The sequence below is a fragment of the Tyto alba genome, unplaced genomic scaffold (genome assembly GCF_018691265.1).
Source record: "Tyto alba isolate M040663 unplaced genomic scaffold, T.alba_DEE_v4.0 Super-Scaffold_2, whole genome shotgun sequence".
NCBI lineage: Eukaryota > Metazoa > Chordata > Aves > Strigiformes > Tytonidae > Tyto > Tyto alba.
The window spans coordinates 62796049-62818019 of NW_024881282.1; the positions used below are offsets into that span (position 1 = coordinate 62796049).

The window sequence follows — 21971 nt, forward strand, 5'->3', positions numbered from 1 at the left end:
GATTTTGGCTGTTGTGAGCATACTAATTATAAAAATACGCTTCTGTTAACCAGGTCAGGCTTCAGCTCTGTTCCCTGAATTTTCTTTAGATTTTTGCTCTCCACCCATTTCTTGGTGAACTCTGGGTTAATGCTCACATTGCCTATTGTGAATCTTCCTTGCCTACATGACGATAGCTGTTTTTTCATTGGTGTCTGAACAAAACCACCTTTGCTGGATGGGTCATGAGATAGGATGGAATTTATGAGGCATCTTTCTTCAGATTATATTGCCTTCAGCTATGTTCTGTCAGAGACACTCTGTAATACTCTGTAAATACATTCTTTTTCATGTCACAGTGATCTGGAAATAATGTGTTTGAATGGAATTAAACAGAAAGAAAAGACATTTCTCACAGACCTGTCTTAAAATGGTATACTTAAAAATATCAGAATAATCTGTATCCTAGTTATGACAGGCAAAGGTGAGCCTTTTTTTCCTCTGACACCTATTAGAGGGACAGTTAGACTGCACAGCCCTTGTGTTACAACTACATTCTCATTTATTTTTTTAAAATCCCTTCTAGCCAGCCTCTCTCATGAGGTGTTCCCAGGCAGACTGAGTATTTTCAGTAAAATACATCCTGGTCAATCTGCAGAATGTCTGGCCCTAAAGGTCGCACTGCTATTTCTGCTGGTAACAGTTCTGGGTAGGCTTGTGCTTCATCCTATGCACTCACTGCAGGTAGCAATGGACTCTTCTGTGTCCCTTTGCACCTTAGCTTTCCTCCCAGCATTAACAAAGATCATCACAGGCACCAACGCAACTGTGAAGCCAGTCATCTGCTTCCTAACAGTGTGATGGGCAGGCAGCCAGCTAGGAAAAGAGTGGTGTTTTTTTTGACCCTACCCATACCATTGACCTGATCTACTGCAAATGAAGGACTGGGCAAAATATATCTCCACTAAAGCAAGAGAAGAACCAGTAAATAACCCGATATGTTTGTTGCTCTTTAATCAGACTTTGTGGTAATCCCAGAGTTGAGTCCTTACTGTATTTTCAAACTCACTGTGAAGATGCAGGTTGCATCCATTTTATCACATACAACAGGCAAAGTCTACTGAAAACAGCTTTCACATTTCTCATAGTTTTCCCTACCAAGCATGCTGAACAATAGTTTTCCTTATTACAAATCAATTCAAGAAGCAAAGGCTATAGCAATGAGGCAAACTAAGTGACTAAAAAGATTTAATATACTATTTCTGAGGAAAACATACAATGTCACCAGGATGTGGACTATAATCTGAGAGAAAAGGACAGTTTTTGAGAAAGTTTTGAATGTTCATGATACAGTTGGAAGTTACGTATACAGTTCTGTGCAGCACACACCAACAGGTTTTCAAGTGGCACACTGGGCATGTATAAAGGCAAATGCGTTCCCCAATAGGCTACACAGGATTAATAAGCATGAGCCTGACAAAACTGCGTTTCATTCCCACACAATGAAATGGTAATGAGTCACACAGATAAAGACAATATAACACAAAAAGCACAGATGTCTTGCCATAAATTATATACAGATAAAAATAAAACCCTGGTCTATCAGTTCTCAGCATTCAGATGACTTTACTGGTACTTTTGTATTCATGTCAGAAGGACAAAAGCTGTGTTCTTCTGTCTTTTGCTTTTCTTTTACTAACAAATCTGAAGTAAACTAGAAAACCTACAATGAAAAAGGTTAAACAAATCTAAAATACTTGGTTGAGGCACCAAAATAAACCTGGAGCTGCTAAAATGAAAAACAAAATGAGTCATAACCCAATAAATGCCTCAGGCTTGCCACGCTCTCAGTATAATATGTCAATATTATCTAATAAACCTGATATTCAAAGGTTCAGAGTGCCTGGCATATGCTTTAGATAGTCACCAACACACAAACAAAGTGTAAATATATATATACCTTCATTACCCCTGTACTTTGGAAATGAGAGATATGCTTCCCAGGTGCTTCCTTAGAAGGACCCCAGGAACCTCAGACTATCACCTGGACCAACATGAGCAGGATTTTTAAGAACCAGAGCTCAGGTCGAGGGAAAACTGCCTCAAAGAGCAAGATGGGGCTAAGTCTCCAGAGTGGCTTAGAATTCAGAGTATTGCCTCAGTTGTTGTACCATATATAGCCTGGATAGTCATCAAGCCTCTGATTCTGCCCTTATTCCCAAAGGCTCAGCTGGAAAAGCTGGAGCTCTGACGTTTCAGCAACAGGACTAACAGGTCCTCCTCACTGAAGGATGGGGGTCTTTACATAGAATTCTTTGTCAAAGAGGAAAAAAAAGCCATGGAGAAGTGATAAATAGCATCAGTGAATGAATGTGAACACACACACACATAAAAAAATAAACAACTCAGCTATAAATCGAAGCAGCCCACAGAAAATAGAAGGGGTAGACCTTCAGCTGGCATAAACAGAAGCAGTGGAGGCCAAGCATTTATTCTGATTGATCTTAAAGCCACAGTGCCTGAGAGAGCCTATACTAAAAAACTAAATGCATTGTTTGCAATATCAACAAAACAGTTCTGAGCTGTTTTCACAAACACGACATGACAAAAAGTAGAGAGGTGAAAATCTATCTGTAGATGACCTTACTCTCTGTGTGCCTGCCAGGAATTTTACATGCAGTTATAGCCATCTAACTATCAGAAAGACTGAGGGAGAAAATGGAAAGAGTCCAGAAAACAGCACAAATTATCAGAGAGCTGGAGAGGCTGATATGTAGTGAGTGACTAAAATAGAACTGGATTTTTAAGACTTTGGCTCTATGACAATTAAAGAGATACAGCAATCTATACTTTGAAAGGCATGAGTACAAAAAGAGAAGGACTTTTATGGCAAAAGAAGAACGGCAACTAAATAAGAAAAGAAAAAAGCATGCTGGATTTCCAAAATAGACTGAGTAGTCTCCCAAGCATGAAATGTGTAAAAGATCTGCTAGTCTAGTGCTAACAATGTTTTCTTCTCCCAGACCTGTCTAAAGTAGGTCTCCTAAAAATTTCTTATTCCTGTTCTTATTAGTTCATCTCCACAATTCAATGTTCCTTGCTACTAAGAGCATAGCTGACATTTTATGCAAGGATCATCTATCCCTTGTCAAACAGTTTTGGAGAGCAAATTCCTAACCTAGTCACTGTTCTCTGTTATGTCTCCTACTACCACGGCCACAAGCATGAACATTGAAGGAAACCTTAAGATGCATCATATACATATAATTTCTTTCAGCATCTGTTCAACTCACTGGGTGCTGCTTACTCATTTAGGCAAGAGCTTCCTTATTCCATCTGGATTTAATCAAAATCTACGTGACAGACAGAAAGAGAAGGAGCACATAGCCTTGGGAGGGAGCAGCTGAGTGGGAAAAAAAAACAAAATAGCCAACTGAAGGTTAATCACAGTTTGCTAGACTTTGAATATTGATCACAAGCATCCTGTCTGGAAAGTAACTTTGCATTCTATCTGCTCCTATCTCCTTTCTTTGGATAAGCTGGACAGAGTAAAACACTGTAATAGATATACATTTGTGCCTATAATGTATATATATGTATATATATTATGTATAAGTGTGTTGTAATACATGGACTAGTTTCATGGACACTGCAGGGGCAGGCCAAGCCATTCTAGAGAATTCTTACAGAGAGAAGGAATGTAATCCAAGCACACCTTCAAGAATGGGAACAACTGCACTTATCTGACTCAAAATAGTTAGCAAAAATATCAGTTGTTCACATTGGCATTTGTCTTCCATTCTCTCCTCATCTTTCTTCTCAGTGGAATTTTCAAAGTAGATATTTTAAAATTATATTCCTTTTGAAAAAGTATTCTGCAAATTCTACTGTTTGCAAATCAGCATCCATTTTCATAAAGGAAAGTTTTTACCTCAAAAATTATTTAATTTACCTAAAGAAGTCAAGATTCAACCAAGCTATCAGACTACAAAACGATAAATGAAGTATACATTAAGGAAAAAAAAACAACAATAATAGCATTTTTGAAGCACTCCTTGTGCAAGTAATAGTAAGAGCCTTAAGAATACTAAGTGTAGGAACAGCCAATGACTTGGAAAGGAAAAACTCAACACTCTGTACACAGCTGACCTATATATATTTCTGGCTTTCCAATAAGCCATTCTAAAACTATATGATGAATAAGAATGGAAAATATATTTTCCTATATTTTAACAAAAAAAAAAAAAGGTTTTTTTTTTTCTCTAAAGTTGAATTAATTTATTGCTGAGAATGTCCTAAATTCCTTGGAGACCTTCTGGCTCATCAACATATTGCAAACAGACCAAAAATGCATTCTTAGGATAAGTAGTTTATCAGATTGTAAGTATTTTTTTTAAAGGAACTGCACAAGAGAATGACCTAATTCAAGCAGAACATGCTCAGTATTCCCCTTCCATATCCAAAACATGAAAAGAGTAGAAACCTGTGAAAAGATCAAAGAGATTTCAACATAGAAAGCTGTTAAATAGCAAGTTGCAGAAATCATCTGAAAAATTTAGTGTTAGTAAACCCCTGAAGTGTGGTTTAGAAATGCAGTCTAAACCATGCTAGTCTAAATCAAACGCTCATCACATTTAAAATCAGATTCCAGATGGACTGCTTTCATAAACAGATCTGAGATGCATTTGATCCAGCAGCTGAATGGATAGGAATCTGCACCTTCAGAAAAAAACTATCAAGGTTTTTTTCTAACGTTCAAAGCACCTAAGGTTGTGGCAGATATTGAAGAGTTGAAGGGTTTAATTTTCATTTTTTTAAAAGTCTTCCACCAATGGCATCACTCTGTTTCACACCTCCAGTCACCACCTGCTTCCCACCAGACATTAATGTCCTACAAATAAACACTCCATCAACACAAATACAAAACAACTGTTAGCAGGGTCCTAATTAAATCAGAGCATTTAGCAATCGCCAGAAAACACAGTGTGATCCAAGCTAAAGAGCAGGACCTTCAATCACTGACAGCTAATCACAGAATGTTTTCAGCAGAGAGGCCAAGCACAGTTACTGCTTTTATAATGATTTTTCATCAGAATCCGGCTTAGCTGTTGGATGCTCATGGATAAATCATCTGGTCCTTCCTAGACTCCACCAGAGCTGTTTGTGTGTTTTCTCCACACTATCCCTTTTCCTTTTTCATTTCAGTGAGTGAACAGCACAGGCCCTGAAGTTCTGATCAGCGTTCAGGTTCTGGTTTCATGCTACACCAAACTGTAATGCCTTTCTTTGCTCTCCTTATATGAAAAAAACAGCCGTAAACCCTTGGGCCACCATGTTTTAACAAGCTACCACTGGTCAGCTGAACAGTAGCAGCTGGCTATTTGACTACCATGCTTCAAGGTTAAAGCAGATGTTTTTCCTCTCCAGATGTGGCAAGCCTGGAGCACGAACAGGCTCATGGGTTGTGATCCAGCACTAAGAAGCTCTTCACACCCTACATCCTTTTCCCAACCTTTTACAATGTGCAGCTGGCCCACTCAGCAGGAACCTGTCTTGAATACTTTCAAACCCCAGTAGGTCTCCTTATATCCTTTAACATGCTTAAGCACGCAGGAAACATTGATTATAACAGTCCCTGTACTGCTGTAAGCATTGAAGTATGTATCACAAGTGCATCCAGCCCCCAAATCCCAACCTGGGATTTTTTTCAATAGATCATCACTTACTTCAGCACTCAAATCCTGGTTCCCCTGACTCATTGTGAGTTTTACTCTGTGACAAATGCTGACACATTAGTAACAGTTCTGTTGATACATATTATAAATTGCAGTGACAAGCAAAAATTGAAAAGGAAAAAAAAAAAAAAACAAAAAAACAAAAAAAAACAGATGAGAGTGAATTATGAAAACACACTGAAAACATTTCCAGACTTCTACTGATTGAAGAAAAGAAAAAAGAAATATCTAAAAATGTCTGAGCCCTGCCCCTTTGCTATTCCCCACACTCTCCATCTGCTCACAAGGAGCTGTATTCCCATTGTCGGAATTAATCAGCAAACACTCTCATCCTCTCACTGGAGATTCTTTTTGAGCACTGACTGGTAAATCACCAAAACAGTAACTCAGGAAACCTCATGGGAGTACTTTCTTTCTTCCTTTCTTATATTAGAAATCAGAGGCTATGCTGAAAGCTACTCTAAACATCGTTATTACCACTAACCTAGCTTGGCTAAAAGACATCCAGAAAAGCCTAAAATTATTTCTGCATTCAGTTTTTGACTTGAGCTAATTTATTGTGTCATGTTTACTCTGACTCTCTAAGTAGCTTTCACCCTGAAATGTATAAAACCATTTTTCATAGAAGATTTTCACTTAAATTCAGTAGCACTGGATATAATTTGGTAAAATAAATATAAATGTTTAGCTGTGTTTTGCATTTCTTTACACTGATTGATCACCAAAACCAGTGAATTTTACACTCCACAGGGCAGAAAACCACAAGAAAAGCAACTGAGAGCAAGGGAGTTTCCATACACAGAAATAAGACCTAATCCTTTTTCACTGAACAAGTCAAGAGTCACTGTTTCAGTGGTGACAAATTAACACAGATATGATGGAGCCACTTTTTCCAAAAGTTTCCCCTTGGCTTTTCTTATGTACACTCTTCAAACAAGTAATTTAATTTAATTTTTTTTTTTTTTTGCTTATACAGATATGACTACATAAAGATAACATGTTGGAGTTTGCATCCTAAACCTCTCTATATGAGTCAAATCTGAATATTTATCTCCCACTGTGAAGACAAGAAAATCTAGATTCTAATCCATATCTTTAATCTCCCAGATCCTTCGGGTTTTTCTTCATATTAACGCATCTTGCATATCCCTGAATACTACCCAAATTTCTCAGCTCACTACACTTACTTCCTTCATATGGATTTACATCCAGGCATGTATTTATCAGCAGGAAAATTGAGAAAAAGGAATGTAACCTCTCCACTAACACTGTTTGGTTCACTTCTTGAAATCTCAGCTGTGCATCTGCCTCTCCCTTCCACCTTCACCACATTGACAGATGAGGGCTGCAGCCACTGTTTTTACACCTCACTCCTGATGTACACAAATATTTAGAACCCATCTGACATTTTGTATCCCAGTAGTCTATCTGTGAAATGGTAGTAACAAAAATTGCCCAGATACGTCATAGAGATATGGAGGTAAAGTAAAAGACTCTCCTCACAGGTCCTACAAAATCATTAAGGTTTTTCAATACTGATCTTGAAAATAATATATTTGAAGTACACATCTGTTAAAACTCCAATGAAATTATAAGGGAAATTAATAGAATTCCTTGTCCTTTATCTCTTTGAAAATGTAAATTGCTGTGTATATGATAATCATGATATGATAACTTTCAGTCAGGTTAGAAATAATTTATAAAATGGGGAGGGGAAAGAAGAAAAGGACACCTTGAGAATCGAACTTATCCAAACAATCAAAATAGAATAGATGGGGCCCAACTGGCCATTATCCATGGTCTTGTTGCAAAGACTGGGGCACTTTCTCAAATGCAAAGTGTAATTGTGAAAGCTTTTGCCAAAAGACATATAACTGATATCCCTGACATGGTCAGGAAAGGCAGTTTCTATCTGTATATAAAGCACTACAATAATCAAAGTAATGCTCAAAGCTTAAACAGGAACATCCTTATAAAACAAATATCGAACTGACTCCACATTTTTCAATAAAATTACACGTTGGTTAGAGTCTAAATATAACCAACTTAACCCCTTCTTTGACACAGACATATATAATTTTTTTGTTGTTGAGACTTTTCCTCTCCAAAAATCTGTGTGTGAGCTGAGCTATTTTTACCCTTACATTGCACTTCATGCCTCAGAGGAATTACTGTGAACATGCAAAATACATCTTCATAATCCTTCTCCAAACCAGTTCTTATAACTCCCCTTCCAATAATGTGTATGAAAACACAGTAATAAAACTACTGAGCCCACTACAGCCTTGCATGTCCCCTCCACATGTCGACATCCATCATTCAGACCTGGGACTATACTTTTGATTACAAGCTTTTTGAGAGACCACTTGTTGTTCTGTGTATGTGCACTCTATACTGCAACAAGTTCTGAGAGACTATTCTAATACAAAGAAGCTGTAATAACAAACAGTTTCACCCTTCTGCTTGTTAAAAGTACAGCAGCAAAATACGTAATGCTTAGAAAATGGAGATATATTATTGCTCTTTAACAGTTGATGGGAACTTCAAGCAGAAGTTTAGCTTCATAAAGAACTATACCTGAGCCAAAGTCTGCAGACACACACACATACACATGCATTTTGTGTCACATGATATAATTCTTTGACTGTTACCTGTACAGAGATTAAAAAAAAAAAAAAAAAAAAAAAAAAAAAATAGCTGTCCAAAGGCCGTTACAGAACACTGTATAAGATTGGAGAGGATTTCTACCCTCTTTGTGGTCATTGCTCTCTACACTTACTTTTGTCCTCCAAACTGTTCTGTCCAGCCATGCTGGCAGAAAGATGAGCCTGGCAGCCCTGGGGAGGGAAACTGGAAAAATCCACCCTTACCGACATTGTATAAGTCTTCTTGTTCCCTGTACATTTGTCAGAAAAGCCAGGGTTCAGAGCTTGACACTGCTCAGGCTTTGCCATCAACCTCACTTGATAATTCATACACAGTTCCCAAAATAACTACCAGAGTTACTGAAAACAGCATGTTTCAGGGGGTTCTTAATAAACAATATCCCAAGTCATATGCAGCCTTGAGCTTTTATTGCTTTTAAACAGGCTTTTCATGAAAAATATTATTCTTTCAGGAGCAATTGCACCACCACTTTATTTCAAATCCTCAAAGATTACAATGGAAAACTTAATTTTCCATAGTGCTGTCTTGACAGACATCAACTTTTTTCATCTGTGACAATAATAGATTTCAAAAAACAGATAGACACAAACAAAAAAGTGTTATTTGCTTTTTATAAAGGCGGCTGATACTGCAAGACCACTCTCCAGTGTCAGACTGTGATTTGGGCATCTCTGCAAGAAGAACCATCCCCTCGCTTTTAGCAAAGTTGGAGCTGAGCAAGTGGAGCTACAGACTCGCTGCTCCAGCTGGTTGGTAGAGTGAGATGCAGCAGGAGTGGTTAGGAAATGGGTAGAGCTATTTAAAAGCAACTCCCTGGTTATGTGCATGTACCCCGACCTATGCCTCTAGTGAGTGGGAAGGTAGAAAGTAGCTGATATAAACCAGTAAGGTCTGATTTCAGCAGTCAAGGGGCCAGTTTGGGATCCTCTGCTGGCTGCTCCTACCTGGCTTTTCACCAGCACCAAATCCAAATTTCTGTGCCTGACCCAAGCAGCCTCCAGAAACCTGCTGAGCACCTTTGGGCCACACTCAGCTCCCCATATCTATAGGATAAAGAATAATAGCTGCTGGACAGAAGCACCCTGAAGGAGGGGCTGAACCTCAAATCTGCCAATTAGCCTTTTTATTCCTCCCACTCATGGAACAAAGAGGACTTGGGAGGGGGAGGTGGTGGGGGTGTGGTGTGGAAATGCAGCTCATAAGTATGTCTTGGGTCATCATGCCGTTTCTTTGCTTGCACTTGAACCTGTTGTAAACTTGTATTTGCAGGCTTTTATACTTAGTAAGCCACAGCTACATTGCTGGATCCAGACCATTTACGTGACACCAGTATCACTAAACTCATTAGCGTGGGAGAAAAAAGCATCAGCGTGAGTTACATATAGATGCGAAGCTTTTCTGCAGAAGTTATCCGGTCAAGAACAATGCGATATGGTCCAGAGCATTGTGTTAGGTGATTTCCTACCCAAACCTTGCATAGTTATTTTTATACCACTTTCCTGTAAGCTTTTCGAAGATTAAAGCTATCCCTAATTTAACGTAGTGGTGAAAATTAAAGTTACCAGTACCAGCTTCTTTCTAATTTAACAAGTCTGGGTCATTGATTAGTAATGTCACTTCTTTTTCTGAGAGTGACAGGTGATCGCGGTTATTGAATCCAGCAAGAATGTACTCCTGAGAGCTCATAACCTCATGCTGTACATCAATATTATCAAATACTCTTATCAGTCATTATAGCACTTTGCTCATTTTTATGCAGATCATCCCTGAGTTTAAAAGACATTCTCAAATAAAACAGAGGAAATCATTTGTATGAACTGAAGCTAAAACCCAAGGAGTGCACAACAATAGCTTGTTATGACGGATGCAGCATTTTAATGCAGCAACAAATAGGCAGTTTAGTGAGCATGAGTCAGGTAAGTAATGTTGGGAGTGTGACAGATCGGTGGGGCTGGACACGGCAGCCTTGGTAGGCAGTGGCAGCACACCCTTCTCGCCCCCGCCCCTTCTTTTCATTTATACCCTACGGCTGCAAAGAGGACGACAGATACGGCCCAATACGGCCTAACGTACAATCGCCTCAACTTTTTTGTTTTGCTTTTTCTTTTTTTTTTTTTTTTTTTTCTGGTTGGATTTTTTTTTTTTTTTTCTGCTGCCTGTTGTTGCAATGCCACAAACGCTTGCTCCTACAAATTGCAGTCGGGCGTGAGGCCGCAGTGAAAGCAGCGCGGGGGCCGCTGGCGGGGGATTTCGGACGAATAGGGAAACCAAAGGCGCCCGGCGGCTCCGCAGAGCTGGGGGGGGGGGGGGGACGGGACGGGACCCCGTCTGACAGCCCCGACCCCTAAAGCGGCCGCCCAGCCGAGGGGCGAGCAGACAGCAGGAGCTGCCGGCCCCTCGCTGCCCCGCGGCTCCCACCCCGGGGCCCGATCCCGCCGCTCCCTCCCGTTTGGGCTCCCGTTTTGGCCCCGGAGGCACGTCCCGCGGGGCGTGTCCCGGGCGGCCCCGCTCCGCCCCAGCCCGGGGGGGGGGGGGGGGGGGCAGGGCAGGGCCGGGAGCCGCGGAGCGGCGGGCAGCGCCATGGGGCTGGAGACGGCGGAGGCGGACACCCGCATCTTCATGGACGACGAGAACTTCCCGCGGAGCGGGGGCCCCGCGCTGCCGGAGGCCGGGAGGTGCGCGGGGGACGAGCTGGATCGCGACCCTCGGGGGCTGAACGCCCACCTCCAGGTGCGCGGCGGCCCGCGGCCGCGGAGAGGCAGAGCGGCGGGGGCCGCGGGGCGGGCGGGGCCGCGGGAGGGGGTCAGCCCGGGACGGGGCGGGGGGTGGTCAGCCCGGGGGAGGGTGTCAGCCCGGGAAGGGGGGGACCGGGGGCGGGTCAGCCCGGGTCGGGGTCAGCCTTGGGGTGGGGGGTCAAGCCGGGTGGGGGTCAGCCCTGGAGGGGGGGTCAGCCCGGGGGGGGGGGGGGGGTGTGTGTGAGCCCAGTGGCCTCCCCTCGTCCCGGCTCTGCGTAACGGCAGAGTTGCTCCTGGTTCCAGGTGGGGTTCGAGGACGTGATCGCGGAGCCCGAGCTGACCCACTCCTTCGACAAAGTCTGGATCTGCAGCCACGCGCTCTTTGAGCTCAGCAAGTACGTGATCTACAAGCTCCTGACTCTGGTCCTTGCCATACCGCTGGCCCTGGTTCTGGGGATCGTCTTTGCGGTGCTCAGCTGCCTGCACATCTGGTAAGTGCGTTTTGTTGCTCGTCGGTGCGTGGGCTCTGCAGACAGCTCAGCAGAACTCTCCTCTTGTAGCGCTGCTGCCTGAACCGTTCACTGTCTTTACAACCCGTAGTCAGATTGGCTTACACTACCTGCTTCATTTTTTAAAGGCAAAGAAGGGAGAACAATGTTTTCTCTGTGACTCAGTTCCCTGCGTTGCTTTTACCAGAGGTCTATCATGTCTGTGTAAGTTCCTTGGGGCAGAGAGCCTGTTTTACCATTTGTATGGTGCCTGCTGCGATGCATTCCAGCCTCAGCTGGCTTCTGGAGTAATAATAATGATTGCTTGGGATTTTTTAAACTGGAGTAGACAAGTTGTTAAAATATGCGTATTTGAAATTAAAGACCTGAGCGGAAGTATTACTTACACCTGACACCTCCTCAGTACAGTTATCTCTTTCATTTTTTTTTCCTCACAGACTGAAGAAAGCTTTTGAGGGCCCAGCTCGATCTTTCTTTGTTACTGCCGTAGAATCTACAGTCACTGCCTTGCATCTGATACATGGCCACCTCTAGGTGCAGTGCCCCAAAGCACTTCCACCTAAGCAAAAAATCCCTGCTGAGCTCAGGAAGGCTGCTTCTGGCCATGGCCCAGGTTCACAGGCAAATACAGTAGCCCTCCAAGTCACAGCAAACTTGGTGGACTTTAAATACAATATACTGACAAAGTATCAGGGAAGAGTACCTTGAGACCAGAAAGGCAGACAGCTGTGGAGAAGAAAGAAAAGCAGGAAAAAGAATGAGGTTGAGGAAAGAACTGAGAATCCAGCAGGCTGCATAGGAAGGAATGAATGCAGATTATCAACATCATTCCTGCAGGCCAGGATCTTCAGCATACATGGGGTTTTGGCCAAATCTCATTTGACTTGGGTAACACTGGAATCATGAAGTTGTTGTTAAGGAGAAGAAAATACAATCCAGAAACTGGGATACAAACTCAAAGAGATAGGAATACATTGGTTGTCTGAACCCATGGTTGCAATATTTTGGATGCAGATTTCAGTTTTCAGAAGTGGAATGGAAGTTTGGGTTGATGACATTGTCATGAGCCACTTCAAAAACTGATTAACTAGAATTTTGGAGTGTAAAGTTTACATAATATCTGCTGCAATGTAGTTTAGAGCTGCCCGCCTGCTACTTCCCAAATTATGACGAACATCGTATAGTGTGCCCAGACTTTTAGGTCTGTCAGCTGTCACAGTGCTGTACTGTACCATGTTACTGCAAAAGGGTTTGGTGGGTATATAGATTTGCAGTAGTGGAGTATCTATGGAAGAATTCATTGATATCAAATTTATTAAGACTCTAGTAAGTTGTTGTGCTTGAGAATGATCTTGGATCTGGATTTCACAGCTTGGGTACATAGACATGAGTTTCACTGAACCAGGACTCAGAGGTCAGTTTCTATTTATGCAAGCAGTCCCTAGTGACTCCCTCAGGAACTGTGGGTTCTCAGTACAACTGAAATAGGACTGTCTGAATGTGGCACTTTATTTGAAAAGTTTCCCTTGACTTTCTGTGAACGTATTTGCTTCCCCAAGAACTAATCTTCTGTAGTGACGAATGTAGGGAAAGAAATGATCTTTCATTTTGATCTTCCTTGCACCTGGAATGGGTGTAAAAGAATCACGTAACTCGGCAGTGCTATCTGCACCCCTTTGGACCCTATCCAGTGCTACCATCCAAAGCCAGCACTGTTTCATCTTGCCACAACCAGAAGCTGGATTTGTTCCAACACAAAGGTGGAACACATTGAGACTAAGCTCCTCTGTAGCACTCCACGTTCCAGATTTCTTGGGAGTAAGAGTTCAAGGTTTCTGTGTTTGAGAGGGTAGCACAGGAGCTGTGCGAGTACAGGGACCCTAAACACGTGGTACTGGCTCCCATGTAGCCCCATTGGGACTGACAAAAATAGTAACTCCTTGTTTTGTGGGTGAGAGGAAGGGAATTCCATTATAACTCTGTCTTCAGCTGTTGAAACATCACGGGGAAAACCCTGGGCACACCCTGCCACATGGCTGCCTGCAGGAGGGCTTATCAGGGCTTCCATGCCTCATTTTCATCATCCAAACCAGTGAGATGATGATGTTGATTTGTCCTAGGGGAGCCTTTCCTGAGGCTAAATTCAAGGGTGTTTCAACACCTTTTGGAAGTGCTCAGGCACGAAGCTCTGTTGATTGTCACACATGTTGATGCAGTTTTGTCAGCTTGCTCGGAATCCACAGAAGTCTGACTCAGCATTCTTCACGCATCAAGGGCACCTCATGAGCTGCCCCCCTCATACCTGATAGTAAATGTTGTCTTTCAGCAGTAAAAAGATTGCTAAAACAGGAAGCAAATAAGTGAGACTTCATGGAAAGCAAAATAAAAGCTGAGTAAGAAATATGTAATAATACTCTTTAATTTTCATTTTTATCTATAATGATAGAACATATTCTGTTCCTGTTCTCAAACTGGCTGCTTGAGCCGCAATCTAGTTTTACGTTACCTGGTAAAAGATACTGATGGGCTGAAACTGTGCGAGCTAGCAGGTTGGTGACCTACATAGAAGCCAGTTCAAGGAAGGCTACTTCTCCACATTTCTTCTCCTTTACCGATGGCTGTCATTCTCACCACAGACTATACGTAGCAGGATTTGTCAGACTGAGATTTAACATCTTTCTGTGAATATTATCAAGCTTTTAAACATGTCCTTAGATTGAGGCTGTTAAGGTTATTTATTTTTGAACATGAGCAGAACACTGCTGGTTTTCTAGGCAGCACATGCAAAATCATGATCTTTATTATAATCAGACTAATTCTTGTTCCAAGCCACATGTTTGCCATCTCTTGGAAATTAACACTTGGATCTCATATATGCTTTTTTGTAGTCTTGTCTGAATAGTGTTCTGCTATATTGTGTATTTATGCTAAGAATCAGTGGTTCATTTGAGGATCCATAACTTGAGTCTTGGATCTGAGATGGGCTCTAAAGCACAAGCCCTGAGCCAGCTTTATACTCTTGTCGTCAGATGGAGCAGTAGGTATTCAGAGCTCCTCTCAGCTTGAGCATCCATTCACATGCTATGATGTAGCCAGAGACTTATATGCAGAGAACTAGATATGGACATGCATCATCTCTTACCTCTTTCTCCACAACTCCACTTGCATAACTTATTGCTATCATACTCAACCCCAAAACCAACTCCCTACCAGTTGTCTGAAATCAAAGGAAATTACAGGACAGCTATGCCATGAAGACTCAACTTATGATCCAGTGTTGTCTTGATGCCTCTTCTTTCATGTCCAGTATATATCCCTTGGCTTCTGAAGAGGCAGTAGGTGGATATTGTCTTGCTTCCTTTTTAGTTTTATCTTTTCCAGTCTGCCCAGGTCCTGGGATACATTGTGTTTGGTTTTAATGCATTTTATATACTATGCATGCATCCTGGAAGGCTTTGGTGGTTATCTCTCCCCTCACTCATAAATATCCCAAGGGTTAATGGATCTCAACAAGAAGCTTTGCAACTGCTAAGTAATACTTAGCCATCTGTTCACACTGCTTGCTTGAATTGTAGAGCCATGTGAGATTCAAAATCATGATATAGTACATGTGCGTACTTGGAATTAGGTAACTAATTACTGAATGGTATGGTGTTTGAAAAATAACAATAAGACATGTCTGAGGTTCCATTCTGAAAAACTTTTCAGGAGGTGTGATTCTTCACTTTGAAGCATGAATCTAAATTAATATTGAATGATTACTCCAACCACATTTCCTAATTCTGTGGAAGGTTGAGCTGCTTTGAACTGAAAATACCCTTATCAGTGGGAATTAAATTGTGCTCTGCCATTTGCAAGAGGTGTTTGATTCTCATCAATGTTCCCTCAGGGATTAGTAGAAAAAAAGTAACATGACCAAAAATGAGAAAGATTGATGGGTATAATTTTGTAGGTGTCATGCTTTGAACAGTAAGAAGAGAAAATAGGATAGGATGGAAAAAATGGGGTAATTTGCTCTTTTCAGTTCAACAGTTCTCAAAAGAGGTAATTTATTCTACTTAGTGAAAGGATGGGTATTTTATGATATATATACATGGCAAGATTCAATGCGGGGTCATATAGGTAGTTGAAATACCTTGGCCACGCTTCAGCTTAGGTGCCAGATTCAACAGAGCTTTGATTTTCTTCCCAATGCTGTAACATGTGGTAACATAAGTAGTACCAATATTGCAGGAAGTGTTGATACCCTTGAGATATGCCAACTTTACCTCCACTCTTAGACATTACTCAAGCAAGCAGTTACTGTCTCTGTGAATAAAAGTGCAGACTGGGGTAAACCCACAGCACTGGGAGTAAAGGATGTATATATTAATATTTCTTTGAAAGATCACAAAAACAAATACATAGCTTCTAATGGCACTTGGTTATTTATTTTTTAAGCGTGCCTGGTCACTCCATGGAAGGCACATCGCATCCTCTGATGATTTGGAAATGCTCCACAGTAGGATGACATATCCTATACAGAACAGGATGCATACTTATGTACATGTAGATACAGACACACTCACATTTCTTAAAAGTTAGAAAATACCTTTTACTGCTCTCTTGGGTGTAAAGGATTTTCTTCTTTGAAGAAAGGTGTTTGAGTAATTGTTGTCTAAGTAGAGTGACTTTTAATTTAAAATTAAAAGTTATTTAATTAGCTTTGGTTGATAGCAGATTTCACATATTCTCCTACGGAGTTAGCTTATGTTGTTTTTTGCATGCATTTACCATAAAATTGGATAGCAGGTGTTAAAAGATGATAAAGCACTACCAAAACACGTTGATATTTGTTGTATTTCACATCATCAAAAGATGTTGAGTTCTGGTATTGTGTAAATGACCTCTACAGCACTTGCAAGTAGTAAGTTCACTGCTTTTCCAGCCTTCCCTAATGACATCATGGTGATTCACTACATCTTCCTGTGAAACTTCTGCATAGTGTGGTATTTGTTTAGTTTATATTTTGTGTGATCCTGCCAACAGAGAGTCCAGTAGAAATGTTGGCTTTTCTGCTTCTCTGCAATTCAGTTAGATTTTTTAAAAATGCAGGCCAAATTAATTTTAGATGGCACCAAAAAAGCAGTGACATAGCCTTTATAAAGTAACTGAAATGGAAAAGGAGTGAAGTCAACACAGGCTGAGTAGCCATTTCTGGTGTTTTCCCAGTGTTGCTTGGAGAAACACCAATTTTTTTTCTCTTTGCATTACTGATGTTTATCAACTGTATTCTAACACGTGAAGCCCTATTTTTATTCTCTAGAAATTATCTATTCTATATGCAGTGATACTATAGGTGTTTATAAAACACACAGTTTACTGAATTCAGTTTAAAACTAGGTACACATTATTCCAGTAATTCTCACAGGTCTATATGGTATGTATGCTGCTAGCTGTTTCAGCAGAGACAAAAGAAGAGAACATTTTAGAAAAACTATTCTTGTTCAAATCCATCTGGGTTAGTTTAGAGTGCAGCATAGACATACTAGTATATGGCTTGCATTGTATGATTAAAGCTGAGAATCTGGTTAGACAAACACTGAAAATAATTAATTTTGACTCTTTACATTTCTAAGCTTCAGCTTTTTTAAAATGTACAATGCTTTTTTTCTACTTTGTTATTCTGAGTGGTACTCATTGGAAATACACAACTTAGGTGTTTTTCAGACTTATGATGACATAGTAAATTTCCTGTCAGTCCAACCAAATTCAATGAGCATTCTGCAATGGAATTATGTGGATGCAAGACTGGGATCTTAAAGTTTGAATGCAACAGCAAACTAGAACAGAGTTTATCAAGAAAATCTATAGCTTCTATCTAATTTAGAAAATAAATGTGTTATATATGGCACAGAGATTTTTTTAAAACCTTGCTCTAGTACCACTTCAGTATTGCATAAATTACATATACATTTAATTTGTCTGCACCCAAATAAGAACATACAGCTTAGTGAAATGACCAGGGGTTTTGGCCAGTAAATAATTAAAGCAGGGGACTAATTGGGAATAGTGCGGTCGGTTACCATGTATCCACTGGCCCTCCTTGAGCTGCCCATGTATGTGCTTCTGGCTCACCTTTGTGGTTTGTAGGCTTGGCTTAAGCCACCACTAATGACATTGCTTTGGAATTGGGATATATGGAGAGCATCCAGAGATGGTTGCTAGTGCTCAGGAGATGAAAGCACAATACTTTTAAGTATGCACCCTGAGTGAATGAAAAGATCTTTCCCGACCAGGAGTTTTGACCCCATTCTACCTTAGTTTCTCATCCACAAATTAAAAACTTTACAGGATCAGCAAGATCCCATTTTTTCCTGAGGTTCAGCATGTCTCTGCACTATAGGAATTTGATATAGCAGGATATTGCTTTACTGTTTCTGTTCTATTGTAGCAATTTGTAACATTGATGTTTGATTAGTAGGAATGAGACAGGAATGGCGATGTGCATGTGTGCCCATGCATGTGTGTGTGAGAGAGAAAGGGGATACAAGAAACATCTAAAGAGACAGCAGAGCAAGAACAGATCATAAAGAGCACTGTTCCCAATCGATCAAACTGGGGAAGGTGGTGTTTCTGTTAAGCCCTGAAGACCCACACTCAGTTGTGTCCACAGTGCAAACGAGTCCTTAGGAGATGACTCTGCTCCTCAGCCACGGTGGGGTGGCTTCAGGGTTGCAGCATATCACATACACCAGCCCTCCCAGCAGCAGGGAGAGAACAGCAAAAGTTCAGCCCTGTAAAAGCCATGTCCAAAAGTTAGCTCAGCACGGCCGATTAAGAAGAAGCAGAGACATGATGAAAAGAAAGCTGGTGTCTTCTGTCCCATGTTGCACACAAGCGATCCTGGCCAGAGAACGACATGCATCCTGGTGCTTCTGCATGTGCAAGTGTGAGGCTGTGAGTGAACAAAATTGATGGAGAATGAGCGCGAGAGTGTAAAATCAACTTGTTAGAGATTTATAGAAGTACTTCCTCTTCCATGAGATTTCACATCTGAGTTTGGTTATCCTGATTTCCCTGTGCTATAGCAACAGCAATCTTCAAATCTTCCATTTTCTCTTTTACAGGATTGTGGTGCCTTTCGTGAAAACCTGTCTCATGGTCTTGCCTTCAGTGCAAACTATATGGAAGAGCCTGACAGATGTTTTTGTCATACCATTCTTTCAGAGCCTAGGCCGATGCTTCGCCATGGTTAATATACGCCTGGACCAAGCGTAAACGTCAGGGATGCGACTCTGCTGTAATCGTAGCTGGTGTTATACCTCTTTGCTAACCTAACATACAAGCACTTACCATTCATTCCAAACTGTTAAATTACAATGGCTGGTTTAAGTGGGAACATGCTATTTTTTTCTAAAACTCATTTATTTTCAGGGAGATCAGTTTAAGAATAAGTAGGCAGTTTTCATAGCTCACTATTTTAACAACAGAGCGAATGCAGAGGATGTTGGCAACACTTTATTTTAATGGTACGTCCATTACAGGAGAATTCATTCTCATGGAGGTTTATCAACCACCACAGGGATAATGATTGGCATTATTACTATAAATATTTAAATAGGCTGTGATACCTTAGGTGAAACTGACCTCTAGGGTTTCCCACTGACTTTACTACAAGACCACCAGGGATCATTTTTGGCCCTCTCTATCCAGAATGATCAACTCAGTCCTTTATTTTCAGCAGTTGAAATGAATGTGACTCATTGTGTAAGCATACAGAGAAAGGAACTGTTATGTAATTCTCCTATACTGGGGAGGAAAAAGCTCCCTGAAAGTTTAACCTTTAAAATAAGGTGTTAGCTAATGATTTGGAACATCAGCTAATCTGTATATTTTATTTAATGAGAGGTTAACTTTGCTGTATATTTTGTACCTTTGTAAATGGCACTTGATAGGTTTTCTGTGAAGCATTATTTCTATAGTATTTGAATTTTAACCAACTTACTAGACTGCAAGAGTGAGACACTGCAGAAAAGTGCTTCAGATAACCAAAATTCCAGTTTCTAAATTACGTATATTTTTAAATCTTGCCGTGCAATTCTAGTATATTCATTATATATGGTTGCGTGTTAAAGCAAGGGTTATAAATGTTTTCATACAAGACTATGCAAGGGTTGGAAATATGTTTATGAGAAATGTTTTTTATTAAAAAAGGGGTGTAGTAAATGCAACCCTGCATATTTCTGTGTATTATCTGTGTGAACATTGTGATATTTAAAACGATAGACACTATGCTGGCACTTTAACTAGGTAGCAAGCCCATGTAGAAGGCAAGTGAGTATAACTGGTATCCTTGTCTAAGCTTCCTCACCTATTGACTTGACATGTTAATTACTTGCTACTTGAAAGCCTAACACATAAAAAAGCCCTTCTTCCTTCTGCACCTAATACAGAATAACAAAACGTATGCAGGGGTACATTAAAATTACATTAGCCTTCTGATGGGCTTATGCTGCTGTTTTCTTTAAATACAGATGATAAGTTGCAATTGTAAAATGTTTGTGTGATTTAGAATGTTATTTTCTAAAATGATATCACAGATTTCTTATCAAACAAGAGATATATAATAAAACAATAAAAAGCTTTTTCCTATTTTCAACTTAATTTTTTCAGGTTTTTCAACTTTTTACAAAGCTCTTAAAATGCCAAACAGCATAGAGTAGTATGCAGTTCTTCCAATATATGGGAGAGGGAAAAGAAATGGATGAACATCAATACAGTTCCACTATTATCAACTGCATTTATTTATAGTAGAAAATTATGTATCTCTGTGTGTAATTAAGCCCATACAGAATGACTGCTTTCTCTGAAGCAAGTCTCTGAGGAATTTTGGCTACATTCAGAAAAACACTTAATTCTTTTTACAGGTGCATGCTTTATTTACAGATAAACTGCCGAATTTTCCTTTTCTTGCTTATTGGCCTACAGAAGCTAGCCAACGCTATATTCTTTGTACACTGAGAACATCTTTGTATGTTAAAAACATTTTTACTATTTGTGCCGTTTAGAGAGGGATTCATATGGCTTTTCAAAATAGGATCTTAATGTTTAGTGCCCATGAAAGCTTCTCTGAAGTTCTTTTTTTCTGCAAGAAGTTACCTCACTGTTCAGATGTGCTCTTCAAGATACTTTTCTTATGTTAAAGGTGGAAGTATCCCTTTTGAAAATAAAAATTGGTCAGGCTAGGCCTGAATTCTTTTGAGAGTTATTTTCTTTTACAACATCTGAGGATTTTTACAAAGATATTTTTCATGGAAAAATATCCCCCTGATAAATTAATTAAATAAATAAAATAAAATAAATCAGTCAGTACTAGTCCTTGTGTCTAAAAGGAGCCCTATAAAAGCCTAAACTTTGAGGGAACTCAGTTCTGGATCCAAATGAGACCATTCCCTAGAGAAAAAGGTATCGTTACAGGTCATACACTCCTGGATGTATTGCAGTTTTAAACAGCTTACTGAAGTCATCCGACTGTAGCTCCCACAGACAATCAAGTAAAATTGTTTGGTCTGTTCTTACTTTGATTTAGGCTTGTCATTAACTAGTTCTTTTCACCATTTCTCTTGCTGTTACAAGACTCAAGTGAGCTTGCCATGAAGCGATTAAAGCTGTTAGTTTCTTACATATTTTACAGCAGTATCTTTCTCTGGAACAGATGTGCTTTGACTGTAAGAAAATATCAAATGGACTGTTAGGCTTAAGGTAAAATACTAGATACTTGGCAAACAGGCTTACTTCATCCATAAAAGTAGTGGAAGCGTGAATATATACAGACTCTTCAATACTTTGGTGTGAATCTGCTTCCAGCAACTCTACTGGCAAGTATGCTCTGGATTTTATCAATTTGACAGTTCTGATAGATATCCCGAAGCTCTGCCACAGCTGATACTGTCAGTAGCTGACAGCACTGTTGGGCAACAGGGACTGAACAGGCACTGGCACTGAAGTGTGATCTTCAATACAGGGGCAGGTCCCTTAAGTTTGTCTCCGGTTGGTTTGAAATGTGGACAAACCATCCCAGCTGATCCTTTAACAGCAATTTACAAATGAAAATTCAGGCAAGAAGGGAGGCCAGAAACCTAGTCTCACTGTCTGCAACAAATACAGGAAAATTTACACCTGATTCAGGTGCATCTACTTTGATGCATCTTCTTCCCCTCTATGGAATGGGGAAAATGTTACTGCTCTTTACAAGAGCAGACTTTCCATCACCATGGCAGAGTTATGAGGATAAATAATAAAAAGTGTGAGATGATTCCAGCCTGCCTCCTGTTACTGCAGATTTGTAATCATCAGCTGGAGAT

The 21971-nt window shown here is 40.4% G+C and overlaps 1 protein-coding gene across 1 annotated transcript; it reads left to right on the forward strand.

Annotated features, from left to right (window-relative positions):
- The first annotated feature begins 10914 nt into the window (after positions 1-10914).
- On the forward strand, positions 10915-20860 carry CAV2 (caveolin 2). Its single transcript, XM_042792548.1, has 3 exons — positions 10915-11111; positions 11420-11607; positions 18735-20860. The coding sequence occupies exons 1-3, from the start codon at positions 10962-10964 to the stop codon at positions 18883-18885; spliced, it is 489 nt and encodes a 162-aa protein (XP_042648482.1). The 5' UTR covers positions 10915-10961; the 3' UTR covers positions 18886-20860.
- Positions 20861-21971: the final 1111 nt, after the last annotated feature.